The 13,487-nt window shown below is 57.8% G+C and overlaps 2 protein-coding genes across 3 annotated transcripts; one reads left to right on the forward strand and one right to left on the reverse strand.

The window, feature by feature from the left end:
• Positions 1-1,691: 1,691 nt before the first annotated feature.
• Positions 1,692-5,569, forward strand: LGALS2 (galectin 2). 2 transcript variants are annotated; one of them, XM_021687644.2, is made up of 4 exons: positions 1,692-1,758; positions 3,403-3,485; positions 4,620-4,776; positions 4,941-5,569. In XM_021687644.2, the coding sequence occupies exons 1-4, from the start codon at positions 1,753-1,755 to the stop codon at positions 5,085-5,087; spliced, it is 393 nt and encodes a 130-aa protein (XP_021543319.1). In that variant the 5' UTR covers positions 1,692-1,752; the 3' UTR covers positions 5,088-5,569. The 2 variants fall into 2 exon arrangements, with proteins under 2 accessions (XP_021543319.1, XP_021543318.1); XM_021687643.2 differs by lacking the exon at positions 1,692-1,758 and having other exon boundaries at positions 3,125-3,485; positions 4,941-5,087.
• On the reverse strand, positions 5,282-13,460 carry CDC42EP1 (CDC42 effector protein 1). The gene is made up of 3 exons (XM_021687642.2): positions 13,367-13,460; positions 8,346-9,099; positions 5,282-6,991 (listed from the first exon to the last, which is right to left on the reverse strand). The coding sequence occupies exons 2-3, from the start codon at positions 8,806-8,808 to the stop codon at positions 6,309-6,311; spliced, it is 1,146 nt and encodes a 381-aa protein (XP_021543317.1). The 5' UTR covers positions 8,809-9,099; positions 13,367-13,460; the 3' UTR covers positions 5,282-6,308.
• Between the last annotated feature and the right edge of the window lie 27 nt (positions 13,461-13,487).

The raw sequence follows: 13,487 nt of genomic DNA on the forward strand, positions 1-13,487 counted from the left end.
CCCCGCACCCCCTTCCAGAGTGGCCACTACCAGCTCTGATGGAAACCATGCCACACTAGGGCTCTGGAAAAATCCCGCTTCCGGGAATCCACCCTAAATACGTTGTCAGGACGCAGTCAAACTTTATATGCAAATAGATTGAATGCAGCAGTACTTTTTTTTTTTTTTTAAGATTTTATTTATTTATTTGACAGAGAGAGAGACAGCGAGAGCAGGAACACAAGCAGGGGGAGTGGGAGAGGGAGAAGCAGGCTTCCCGCGGAGCAGGGAGCCCGATGTGGGACTCAGTCCCAGGACCCTGGGGCCATGACCTGAGCCGAAGGCAGACGCTTAACGACTGAGCCACCCGGGCGCCCTGCAGCAGTACTTTTAATAGCAAATATTTAGAATTAACGTAAGTGTTCAGCCGAAGGAAATTGATCCAATAAATTTAGTTCTTGAAAGGCGGAATAGTTCACTGCCATTGAGCTATCGTTGTGAAATATAGATTTGTGGGCTTTAATGTTTACTGAATGAAGCAGGATAGGCAACCGCACAGAGGGCTGTCTGTGATATGAATCCACAGAAAACCGTGAGGAGGGAAATGAGCTGGTAGAGTAAGCAGGTTTCCTTCTGGTGGGAGGGCTCGGAGCGCTTGCTTTATTTCTGACTTTTTTCATACTTTGTATCTTGAACTGCCTGCGTGAGCCAGTGATGTAAGTCCCGGAAGATCAAAGCATTTAAATCCCCAGTACTGCCCCCACCTCAGCCCTTTCCCTCCCTTCTCTGATTTTAACAGTTTGTTATAGGCACTTCTAGATGTTTTCCTTGAATCCACCATGTATTGCTTTTAAAACTTAACACATACAGGCGCCTGGGTGGCTCAGTTGGCTAAGCGACTGCCCTCAGCTCAAGTCATGATCCTGGAGTCCCGGAATCGAGTCCCGCATCGGGCTCCCTGCTCGGCGGGGAGTCTGCTCCTCCCTCTGACCCTCCCCCCCTCTCAAGTGCTCACTCTCTCAAATAAATAAATAAGTAAATAAAATCTTTTTTTTTTTTAAAGATTTTTATTTTTATTTATTCATGAGAGACAGAGAGAGAGGCAGAGGGAGAAGCAGGCTCCCAAGGAGCAGGGAGCCCGATGTGGGACTCGATCCCAGGACCCTGGGATCATGACCTGAGCCGAAGGCAGACACTTAACCATCTGAGCCACCCAGGTGCCCAAGTAAATAAAATCTTAAAAAAAAAACAAACAAAAAACACGTACAATCAGAAAAATCATGGGGTGAGGGGAGAAAACAAAACAAAGAGCTCTCGGAATGAATCTTGATATCAGAGAAAATGAGAAGCTTCGAGGTTTTTTTGCAGAGCAAGTCTCTGTGCTTGAGGATGAGGCAGCGGGGCTCAGGACCACAGGTGGCTTGCCAAGCTCATGTGGCGTTTGTGCTGGTTCCGACACCCAGCTGGGGCCGGGCTGGGAGGGGTTGGGAGGCTGGGTGCAGGGGGGCCAGAGGCTGGAGGCTGGGTGCAGGGAGGTCGGGAGGATGCTCTGGGCTGGGCTGGGTGCGCCCGGGTGAGGAGCCTCCCACCCATTTGTTCTGGGTACTAGGAGATGCCGGTGGAGAGACACTGGGGCAGAGGGGACCAAAGTCCCCATTTATGGCCTTGAGGGAGTTAATGTATAATATTCTAGAATATAAACTGGGCTGTGAGGCGCGATCCGGAGCCCAGGCCTCCAGGAGCCACCAAGAGCTGCGGCCAGGAGCTGCCACCATGTCGGTGAGGAAGCCGGCTTCCCCACGGCTCACCTCCTCCATTCCCCACATCTTTGCCTGAGTGGGGCGACTTGGTGGGGAGGGGGGGCTGGAGAAAAGCGTCACCGGCCCTCCCTGGGCTTCGGTTTCCCTATCTGTATAGTGACCGAGGGGGACAGACGGCTTCCACCGTCCTCTAGCATGGATGTTCTCTGCTCTCTCTATCACCACCCTGCTGCGGGAGCCTGAACCTACCTCTTCCCCTCTCTAGACTCAGTTGCTCGTCCGTAATAATAATAATATTAGGAATAATAATAATTGCCAACACCTACTGGTTTGTTTTTTTTTTAAGATTTTATTTATTTATTTGAGAGAGAGAATGAGAGAGAGAGAGCACAAGAAGGGGGAAGGTCAGAGGGAGAAGCAGACTCCCTGCTGAGCAAGGAGCCCGATGTGGGACTCGATCTCGGGACTCCAGGATCATGACCTGAGCCGAAGGCAGTTGCTTAACCAACTGAGCCACCCAGGCGCCCTACTGGGCTTTTTAAAAAAGATTTTATTTATTTGAAAGAGAGAGCATGCGCAAGGGAAGGGGGAGGGGCAGTGGGAGAAACAAACTCCCTGCTGAGCTGGGGCTCAAACTCGGGACCCGGGGATCATGACCTGAGCTGAAGGCAGACGCTTAACTGACTGAGCCACCCAAGCGCCCCTCTACTGAGCTTTATAAAGACGAAGAAACTGAGGCTCGGGGAGGAGGTTGCCCAAGGTCACAATCTGTAAAACGCAGGAGTTTGAGTGGATCCTCTTTGCTGTCCCTGATTCTCCGTCATAGCTGTGTGGCTTCAGACAAGTCACTGCCCCTCTCTGAGCCTCTGTCTCCCGCATTTGGGCAACTGGATCACAGAGGGCATCTGAGGGTCAGAAGGTGTCTTAGTTCCCCGTGGCCGCTGTAACACATTTATTCTCTCAGAGTTTTAGAGGCTAGAAGTCTGAAATCAAGGGGTTGGCAGGGCCACGCTTCCTCTGAAGGCTCCAGGGGAGGATCCTTTCTTGTCTCTTCCAGCTTCCGGTGGTTGCAGTTCGTGGCGGTCCTTGGTTGTGGTTGCACCTCTCCCCTCTCTGCCTCTGTCCTCACAGAGCCTTCACCTGTGTGTGTGTGTCTCTGGGTCCACTTTTCCCTTTGCTTATAAGGATGCCAGGGGTATTGGATTTAAGGTCTACCCTAAACAAATCTTGATTACATCTGCAAAGACCCTATCTCCAGATAGGTCATGTCCACGGGTGTCAGGTGGCCGTAACTTTTTGGGAGACACCGTTCAAGCTGGTACGGATAGGATGCAGGATGTGAATGCCACGGGTGGGGTCAAGTGTGGCGGGGATGATGCTGTCCCCTCCCTCCCCTCTCAGGGGAGCTCTGTGGCCCAGAGACCTTCCCAACCTGCTTTCTGCTTCTCTACTCATCCCATCCCTGCCCGCTCTTTCCTCCTTCACCAGAGACCACCCAGTCCAAATCTCTTATATTAATGATGGGGGAACCTTTCCCAGCTCAGTGCCCTCGAGTGTGCAGAGGGGGAGTGCGACCTGTGGCGTGTGAGTGGGACCCACCAGCAGAAGGGCTCTGGGCAGGCGTGTGATGGGCTTTTTATGGAATGCTTCTCGGTTGGCACAGGGAAAATTTGAGATGACGAACATGGACATGAAGTTGGGGACCACCCTGAAGATCAAGGGCAAGATTGCCAGTGATGCTGATGGGTGAGCAAGGGGAGAGGCGGGGGGTGGGGGGTGGGGCAGGACAGAAGGGGGCAGGGGAGCTGTCCACAGGCCTGGAACAGGCCTGGAAGGCGGAGGCAGGCAGGGCGGCCCTGTGAGATGGATACAGAGGAGAGCGACCCCAGTCCAAACGGGCCTTTTTTACATCCTTGCTCGTTCCCACACCCTCCCACGCCCCTGCTGGCTCCCCTCCTGTGAGGGGCCTGCCTTCATGGCTGAGGGTGTTTGGGACCCTCAGAATTTCACAGCTCATGCTATATGCTCAGCTCCGTGGCCCCCAAAGACATTGAGGGGGCAGGTGGAGAAGCCCCTGGAGCTCTGCCCAGCCCCCTGTGGGTCAGGGGTCTCTACTGAAAGCCCACGCCCCCCCACCATCACTCTCTTAACCCGGCTGAATGGGCAGAGGCCAGCCTTTCATACACATTACCCCAGAGACAGCCACCAGGGGGCGCCAAGGGGTCTCACTTGCTTCCTCTCTGTTAGAACCTGCCGCGGCTCTACCTGTGTGCTGATCAGGTATAGAATTTCTTGGGGCTGATCTCCATGAATCTTGGGTTGGCGAGGGCGGGCTGATGTAGGGAGTAGGAGCCAAGAGCAGAGTCACCCCTTTCTCTTACTTGGGTTCAAGTTTACAGACATTTGTGATCCCTCTGGTCTGAGACCTCCCACTGAAGGCACTCTATTCATGACTCGGAGTGTCCTACTCTCAGGGGCCTTGACGGTCTAACCCAGGCTGTAGTGATCCTGTCAAGAAGTCACACAACCCCTGATGGAATACCTGTAATGACAGGGAGCTCACCACCTTAGCTTAACTGTTTATGGCCAAACTCAATAGGCCTCCAAATATCGAAGGACAGCAATTCTCTCCCCCAGGACAGGTACCCCGATTCCTGAGACTGTCACTCTCAGTGACCCTCCTGTCGAGAGCCTTAGTCCAGGTGCCAAATGGAACGTGGTACTCCCGTGCTAGGTCTGACCAGGTTGTCACCTCCCTTGTTTTAAGGCACAAGCCTCAATTGACACCTTTCTTTCATGATTCTTTCAGCTTGGGGTCAACCCAAGTACTTTTACTCAGGGCTGGCCCCCAATCCTGACTTGCTACCCCTTTCCCTGCAGATTTGTGATTAATCTGGGCCAGGGGTCAGAGAAGCTGAACCTGCATTTCAACCCACGCTTCCGTGATTCCGCCATCATCTGCAACACACGGGATGGCAACTGGGGGCAGGAGCAGCGGGAAGGTCACATGTGCTTCAGCCCAGGGTCAGAGGTCAAGGTGAGGTCAAAGGGGAAAGGCGCCTGAGGAGCATGTCCACGGGAGAGCCCCGAGGGTAGGACCCCCTGGCCGAGACACGTGTTGGCACTGTTTGAGCCTCCGCGAGCTGCCCTGGCCCACTTCCGGGGCCTCCTGCCTCCCTGACACCTTCCCTCCCACCACAGATCACCGTGACCTTTGGGAATGACGGATTTGAAGTGAAGCTGCCAGATGGGCACCAGCTGACCTTTCCCAACAGGCTGGGCCACAGCCATCTGAGTTACCTGAGTGTGCAGGGCGGCTTGAATGTCTCCTCCTTCAAGATTGACTAAGTGGATAGCACCTCACCAGAGTGAAGACCCCGGGTACAGATGCCCTCTCCAGAGCCTCTCTACCCAGTCACACAGGACCAGCAGCCGCCCAGCAGTTCCTGCCCCTGGGACCCTACTCTCCTCCACTAAAGCGAAGAACAAACAAAAAGAACCCGCCTTTATCCAGTCTTTCTGTGGCCGGTGTTTTCCATACATTGTCATGCCCCCAGCATCCTCATGATACAGAGAAGGAAACTGAGGCACGAGATCACAGGGCTTCGAGGTGGGGGTTGGGATGTGCTCCCAAACACGTCCAAGCACCCGTGGCTGCCCTGTGGGATTACGGGGCAGGCACTGGTTGCAGGCACCTGGGCCAGGGGCTGTTCCAGGAACTGTAGATAAGGCTCCCACCTGGGCCTCTTTATCGCTGGAACATTCATTCCAGCCTGGTTACTCATTACCCCCTGCCTCGGCCCCTCCCCTCACTGGGGGCCCTGGGGGTGTGGGTTGGGGGGGGGGCACGATTCTTTGGTTTTCCGAACATGATGGGAGGCTGTTTAAGCAGGTGGAGTTGACCCTGTTCTCCCAGGTCCCCAAGCATCTTGCAGGACACCTTTTATCAAAAAGCCTTTTTTAATCAGGACCCAGAAGCAGGTCTGGGGTGCACAGGAAGGTGGGATTCCTCCCCTGTGAGGTCACACCTGACTTTTTTCTGAGACTTCTGGGATAAGTCAGGGGTTAGGGTTGGAACGAACGTTGGGGAAGCAGCCTTAGCAAGGGCTGGGGCTCTCAGGGATGCAGCAGAGACCCTGCTGGGGGTAGCTCTAGGAGGGCTGGGGCAGGCGGTCCCTTTGGGAGAGGAGACAAAGGCCCTGTGTGGTATGCACCCCGCACCCCCCCCCCCCAGCAAGGACAGTTTTTCCAGCACAAAAGCTGCACTGTGAGGCTGGGCCCTCCAACCAGTGGGGGTGGCACAGGGTTGGGGGTGGGCCTAAGGAATGGCCGTGGGTCCAGAGTGGCAGGGGGGCTGGGCAAGGCAGCCCAGCAGGACCGAGAACAAGCCTGGTCTCCTCTGGCCTCCCTCCCATGTCTGTCCTGCAGAGGTGTGGAGGGGCTGGGGGGCAACTGCGTTCTCCCATCGATCATGGGCAGGACCTAGTTATCAGGCGCTGGCTCTGTACCTGGGCTGTTCCTGGGCGGTGCCCTGAGCCCCGGCAGGGTCCTGAGCCCATGGCCGGCCACTCACACTTTGACTTCATCGTCCTCCTCAGCATCAGCAAACTCGAAGGTGTTTGCTTGCACTGTGCTGGGCACAGGGGCCCTGCTGCCTGCCTGGGGTGCACCCCACTCTTCATCCAGGCTCTCCCAAGAAGCCCGAGCCTGGGGCAGCACCCCCCCCAGCTCCTGGCTCCAGGCATCTATCCCAGTGTAGCGGCGGCTGCCCTGGTCGTCCCCCCAGCCTGCTCCCCGGTGCCTGCCAGGGGCCACGTCAGCAGGTGCACGGGGATACTCTTCCACTGGGCTGGCCCTCACCTCAGCCACTGGGCCCAACCCAGCGGTTACCCCATTGGGGCAGTATCCACGGGGTTGGGGGCTTGAGGCAGGGGCCGGGGGGCTTGCAGCAGGGGCCAGGGGGCTTGCAGCATGGGCTGGGGGGCTTGTGGCAAGGGCCGGGGGTCTTGAGGCAGGGGCTGGGGGGCTTGTGGCAAGGGCTGGGGTTTCAGCGGCAGAGGCTTCTGAAAGGCTCATGACCCCCAGCAGCTCACTGAGGAGCGATGGCCCAAGGTCGAGGTCCAGGCGGAAGGACAGAAGGGAGTCAGAGCGGCGAAGGCCGGACTCAGAGGGGAAGGTACTACCATGGTCTCGGTCACGAGGCTTTTCCTGGCGAGGCAGGCGGGAGATAGTGCAGAACCCAGAGTCCACGCCTGGAAGAAAAATGGGGAGCAGGGTCATAGCTGGGGTCCCTAACCAGGAATTGGGGAGAGGAAAGTCAGCTTGCTCTGTGACCTCTAGCACGTCACTCTCGCATCTGGCCTCAGTTTCTCCCCTCTTTCCAATATAGTGAACCCTGGAGTCCCTCACAGGATCTTCCTATCAAGCCTAGAAGTGGAAAATGGACACAGTCCTCATTCCCATTTTGCAGATGAAGAAAGTAAGACTCAATTTGGGACAAGGGGAAAGGCTTGCCCCGGGGTCACAGAGTCTGAAGGTGGAGCCAAGCCTGGAGCTCAAACCTCCTGTCTCTCAGTCCCAACTGATGGTTATGGTCGCTAGTCCCCTTCCATGACAGGGGCCAAGGGTTGCAGGCAAACGCACAGCGCGTGGGATGGAACCAGCAGCCAGGGTCTGACTGCACAGAAATCAGACTCAAAGGACAGGCAGATGCCCTGCAAAGCACCTCTTCCACCCTCTGGCTCCAGGACTGCCATGCCCGAGGCCCGGGAGTGCTTACTGTGGACCAGCCCCCAGGGGAGCTCTGAGCAGCCCTCCCGGAGCCGAGCACGGGAGGCGGCCCCGGGCAGCGAGGCAAAGCCACAGGGCAGGGAATGGCCACCAGGTGGCAGCAGGGGCCCGGGTTTCCCAGGTGAGGGGCACAGCGGAACCACCGAGGCACCCGCCACTCCCCACCACAGCAGGAGGGACCTCTGGTTTCCGTCCCTGGGAGTGTTTTTTCCAAACTGGTCAAGTCACAGGAACTTCTGTTCAAATAACAACAACACAGCAACAGCTCCTATGTCCTGAGCACCTACTATGTGTGACTCTGGGCCATGCCTGATACACGTATCACATCTCTGAGTCTCAGCAATGACCCTAATGCACCCATTATACAGGCTGGGACTTGACCTGACAGAGGGCAGTCGGCTTGCTGGAAATCAGGTAGAAGCAGGATTTTAATCCAGAGCCCAGACTCCCAGTCTCTCCACTCTGTCATTCTGTCGTCAAGGGGCTGCTTTGGTTGAAGGGGACGGGGATAGGGGGGGGGGGGGGGGGGGGGGGGGAACGGGCTGGCTCAGCCAGGGGCCCAGACACGGGGAGGCAAGTTAGAGGCAAGTAGGACTCAAACCCCAGCTCCTCACCTCTCAACCTCAGCGTGTTTTGGGGAGTGAGCTGGTTTGTACCCCTTGACCCCCACCCCACCCACGGTCTGGAGTTTGGGCCTGACCTCCATGGGGAGACCAAACTAATGTGGGGAAAAGTGTTCACTTGGAGGCTAGGCTGACCCATCGAACCCTCTGGACCTCAGCACCTAAAAAATAAGCAGCGAGCCCAGGCCCTCACCGTAACTGGAGCGGCCGTCCGTGGAGTTGGCAGGGCTGCGGTCAAAGGTGAATTTGCCCACCACGAGGCTGTCGTAGGCAGCCTGGTTGAGCTGGGGCAGGGAGATGGCATTCTTGATGATCGGGGAGACTGCAGGCGGAGCAGGGGAGGGTGCGGGCGGGGAGGCCAGCCGCCGCGGCGGCGCCCCTACCCTCCGCACCTGCTGTAGCTTCTTGGCCAGAAAGCTTCGGGGTGAGCGGTGAGTGCTCCCAGAGCTGCCGCCATGGTTGCTGAGGAAGGAGGTGTCGCCGAAGACATCCCCACCACGGCCCACGTGCATGGTGTGGCGGAAGTCCCCTAGCGGGGGGCTGATCATGTCTGCCGTCAGCCGCCTTTTGCTCTGCGAGCTGGACACCCAGCCCACGGGCGAGAGCTTGCCCAGGCTCATGGCAGGGGCTCCTCCAGCCCCCTGGGGGCCCGGCATCAGCTCTGGCTCTTCACAGCGGCTGGTGCATGCCCCCCCCGGGGCCTGGGCGCAGGGTCCACTTCTCAGCTCCCTCCTTCCCCGTGGAAGGGGGTAGATGGAGGCTGCCCCCTCTGCGCTCCTAAGGTGTCGCCCCCAAATGCTGAGGCTGTGGAAGGCCCATGGCTGGTCTCTCCCTGGGGCCTGGCTCCCGGCCCCGTGGAAGCAGCTGTCGGTGTTCTGTCCAAGAACAGGGAAGGTATGAGTGGTGCCTCGAGTGTGGACAGCTCCTCTCTGCCCAGCGGTAGAGACCTGAAAGAAAGAAAGAAAATGATGGTGGGCCCGGGGGATCCTGGGTCCGAATCACAGCTAGAGAGAACAGGTGACTACACCCACCGAAAGAGATGGGGGCCACCGACAAAATGCTGAGCAGGCGCACAAGGAGGACACGCTGTAGAATTCTGGGCACTCGACATTTAAGAGCAGGCAAAGGAAACAAGAGTGATAAAGTCGGAATCGTGGTTGCCTCTGAGCAGGGACTGCTGGGAGGGGCACAGAATAATCCATCCAGCTGTACGCTGGACATGGGGGGCAGTAAGAAGCACGGATGGTCCTTATACCCAGACCGTCTGTGAAGCACCTACTAAGTGCCGATAAATTACCTCTGTCATTCATGTAACCCACATGACAGCCCTGAGGGAGGCACTATTTTAGAGAAGTTGAGGCACAAAGAAGTGAAGTGACTTGCTTGAGTCAAAATGGCGAGGGAGAGCGCCCCCCCACCCCACCCTCCCCTGCAAACCCAGAGCCCTTGAGCCCCAAGCTACATTCTCCTCTGCTGCCAGGTTGAGCAAATCACCTCCCTTCTCTGTGGGTTCAACTGTCCTCTACTCAGAGAGGCCAGGAGGGAGGAGGTGCCCTGCCACAGGCTTTGGGAACTGCTGTGTAAACAGCCTGCACAGAGGTTCCTCAGAACCCTCCGCCTCAAGGTGCTTCCTGGAAAAAGGATCCTGTGGTCAAAAGTGGCTTTTCCCAGCTGCCGACTGCATGCCTGAGCAGATTCAAGGCTCTGAGAAGGCCCGCAGGAAAGAATTTTACTATAGTTTTTCAAATTGAGGTAGGTGCCTTGTCGTCAGAGAACAAATTTTGGAAAAAGCTCAGTTGGTGCCAAAAGCTATTCCTTGCCCACCTGCTCCTGATCTCCCCGCCTCCTCCCCCGCCCCATCCTTCTCTAAGTTTCTCTTGGTCTGACCCCATCCTTTCTATTATCATAGAAAGTGCAGTCTGGAGAATGCCTATGAGCCTATGGTCTGACCTCTGGTTCTCCTGTGGCCCAGAGAGGGTCCAAGTTTGCTCAAGGTCCCATCAAGAGAGCTAGTCGAGACTTGAACTCAGAGCCTCTGACTCACATAGCCTTTGACTGGCTCCTGGAGCCCAGTCTTGTTTCCCCAGATTGGCAACACACTGTGAAGGTGGGGCCGCTGTCTAGATGTTCCTGTCTTCCTCCCTCCTTCCACCCAGCTTGAACTCTGCACGTGGCAAGTGCCAAATCAACAGGGGTTCAATCGCAGGAGATCGCTACGATGACCTTCCTGCGGAAGGATCACCCCTTGCCACCTTCCAAGTGAGGGTAGGTAGGTGGGTGGGGAAAAGCTTCACTGTGTGACCTTGAGCAAGTCACCTATCTCCACGGGCCTGGGACCTCAGCTGATAAAAGTTGATAATAATCCTTAACAAGAACACCTAGATCTGTGCCTCAACCTTTTTTTTTTTTTTAATTTCGCTGCCACCTCCAAGCAGAAAAATCTCAATACTGCCCTTTGAATGTTATTTGAAATTCAAAATAGGTTAAATAACAAGATAAAAACAAAGCAAGCAATAAAACAAAGCTTGCTTTGTTCTCTGACTACATTCTCTTCCCTTCCCACCATCTGATCCTCCCCCAACCCTAACTCCTCCCCCAGGGGGGGCGGTGTCTGAATCATCCCTTTCCCTGGCACCCCCCGCACCAAGTCCTCGGCACCAAGTCCTCGTGGAATGTTTGCTGAAGTTACGGAGCACTCTGCCGTTGGCCAACCAGTACATGACGTCTTCGGACTCCAACAGCCCCGCAAAGCTGAGGGGTTAGCCCATTTTTATAGGGAGAGCCAAGGTTCAGAGGGAAGGGACTTGGCCAAGGTCCTGGCAGGTACATGGCAGGTTTCCTAGCTCTGCAGAGATGAGGGATGACTCTGTGAGCGGGGGAAGGAACTGGGGAGGGGGGTCACCCTGAGATGTCATGTGAGGGGTCCCTGTGTCTGCCTTGTGGCTACACACACCTCTCTCCCAGCCCCCACCGCCAAGTATCCACTCTTCTCTCTGCAAAAGGGACTCTGGCCCCCACCGAATCCCCCGAATGGCCATTTTGACTTGTGAGACCAGGTGCCTCTGGGCACCTCGGAAAGGTCTCTCCTTACCCCTCCACCTTGCCCACTGCAATAAAGAGACCCTGCCAATAGAGAGGTTGTGGGGCAAAGGGCAGGGCATTGCTACTGGGGACCTATTTTCCCACGTGGAAAACAAGAACAGCATCGAAAGCTGGTCCTTTCCCAGAGGAGTTATAAGAGTGGAAGGTGAGGTAATTAAAGCCGCAGGTCCTGGAGCAGGGCAGCCCCGGTTCAAATCCAACATGCTAACACTAACATCTCTCACTGGGGGCCCCCTTAGTGGCAGCTATTTGGCCCCAGCTGTTGACTGCAGGGTATTATTGCTGGCGATCAGGTGTGCCCCACCTGGCCCTGGAGGAAGAGGGGCTCCAGGTGTCCTGGTGCAAGGCCCACCTCCCCTCACCAGCCCGGGATTACGACCTGTTAACGCTCACGACACCCATTTTACAGGTGAACAAAATGAGGCGCAGAAAGGGGATTGACTTGCCCCAAGTCACAGAGCAAAAAAAACGTGGCGTGGCCGGAGCCTCCCTGGGATTCTGTCACCATCACAAGTAAATGTCAGGGGAGGGGTAGGACCCCAGGGGCCCAGGGAGAGTTGTTGGAGGAGGCAATGCCCAGCTGCTGAGCTCGGGAAGGGCAGGCTGGGAGGCCGGAGACTCTGTGTGGATTCAGTGCCCCTGAACTGGGCAGGAGTGGTCACCCAGCAGCCTCAGGTCCTAGCGGTCCTCATATTTAGCCTACAGAGGATAGTGAGGCTGGGGCACTTGGGAAGAGGTTACTCAATGGTGATAATGACCGCAAGGACAAGGCTTGAGGGGGCAGGCAGGGACCATGCTTTCCGACCGGCCGACAGGGGCCGCTGTGGAGGCACCGCGGGGCGGTGGAGCCAGGGGGGGCTGTCCGACACTGGGGAGGGCCGAGGCTGGGCTGCTGCACCCTGGCGCTCACCTGAGAGTCACCCGCGTGCCTGCCAAAGCACCACCTGTCACCCTGGAGGCCAGGCACATGCACACAGCCCCCTCCCCGCCGGTGTCCAGCTGGGTAACACCACCGGTATCTCTGGACAGCGCGGCCCTGCCTGGGTCAGGACAGTTCTGGCCCTAGAATCAAAGATTAACTCCCTGGGGCCCCTCGTATCCCTTGAAGCGGCCCCCCCCCCCCCCCGCCACAGGTGGAGAGACGGGCAAACCGAGGCCAGAAAAGGCCAGAAGTTGTCTGCAGCCTCAGAGGGGGCCCTGTTGCTGGACTCTGAGGGGTTAGGAGGGAGCACCAGGGGCCATAGGGGAGTAAGAGGAAAGATGGGGAGAGACGGTTCTTGGTCCACCACTCCAAGTTAGGGCCGAAGCCCTCCATTCGAGGAGGGGGGTGGCCACGGACCAAGTGTCCCCACCCCAGTCCTGGGTTCCAGTCCCCACAACGCGTTTGGGGCGGCCTCGGACTGGTCCCTCCGCCTTTCTAAGCCTCAGTTTCCCGGTCTCAAAAATGGGCTTCAGGCTTCGCGGGTCTTGCCTGGTTGGGGCAAGGGCAGAACAATCTCGAGGCCAGTCGGGATTGGAAGTCGCGGAAGACTTGGGCCATAAAACATTCCCTCTGGGAGGCAGGGGGTTAGAATGGGGAGGGTCGCTCCGCGGGGGAAGGGGACAGCCGGCTGCCGTGGCCCGAGGGGAACCGGACGGGATGACCTCATCCGCCACTCGGCCTGGAATGCGGTGGTTGGGGAGGGGGCAGGGTGCCTGGTCCATCTCCCCAGCGGTCCCTCCCGCCCCCCACTTCCCGCTCTCCGCGCCGGCCTCGCCAAGGGGCCCGACATTCCGGCACATCGCCCCCTCCCCGTTCCTTCCCTTCCTTTCCCAGGGCAGGAAGGAGCGTAGACGGCCCTCTGCTCGCCCCCTCCTCCCGCAGCCCGCTTCACCGCTCACCCGCCCCAACTCTCTGCGCCCCTCCGCTCGCCGGGGACAGTACAAAACAACCCCCAAACTTGGAGGGACCCCCGCGCCGCTCCCGCGGCCGGCGGCCGGGCCTTCCTTGTTGGCACCGGGGGCGCCTTCGGCAGGCTGGCCTCCCCCGCCCCCCGCCCCAGCCCCCGGGCGCCTAGGAGGGTGCCAGTCTCCCCCCGTCGGCGTCCACGCCCGCCCGGGTGGCGCTGTTACCTTCGCTCGGCGAGCCCCGGAGGGCCGGGGGCCGGGGGCCGGGGGCCGGGGGGCGGACGCGGCGGCAGGGGCGGCGGCAGCGCGTCGCGGCGCGCAGCCGGGGCGAGTGGCTGGGCCGGTC

This window comes from Neomonachus schauinslandi, chromosome 5 (genome assembly GCF_002201575.2).
Source record: "Neomonachus schauinslandi chromosome 5, ASM220157v2, whole genome shotgun sequence".
Classification (NCBI taxonomy): domain Eukaryota; kingdom Metazoa; phylum Chordata; class Mammalia; order Carnivora; family Phocidae; genus Neomonachus; species Neomonachus schauinslandi.

What these genes read in the sequence shown, in the direction of transcription:
- CDC42EP1 (XM_021687642.2), bottom strand. Translation starts at nt 8,808, where the DNA reads ATGCCGGGCCCCCAGGGGGCTGGAGGAGCCCCTGCCATGAGCCTGGGC. An exon ending in GGACGGCCGCTCCAGTTACG is followed by an intron (nt 6,992 to 8,345) that starts GTGAGGGCCTGG and finishes TTTTTCTTCCAG; the next exon opens with GCGTGGACTCTGGGTTCTGC.
- LGALS2 (XM_021687643.2), top strand. Translation starts at nt 3,367, where the DNA reads ATGGGCTTTTTATGGAATGCTTCTCGGTTGGCACAGGGAAAATTTGAG. An exon ending in ATTGCCAGTGATGCTGATGG is followed by an intron (nt 3,486 to 4,619) that starts GTGAGCAAGGGG and finishes CTTTCCCTGCAG; the next exon opens with ATTTGTGATTAATCTGGGCC. An exon ending in GCCCAGGGTCAGAGGTCAAG is followed by an intron (nt 4,777 to 4,940) that starts GTGAGGTCAAAG and finishes CTCCCACCACAG; the next exon opens with ATCACCGTGACCTTTGGGAA.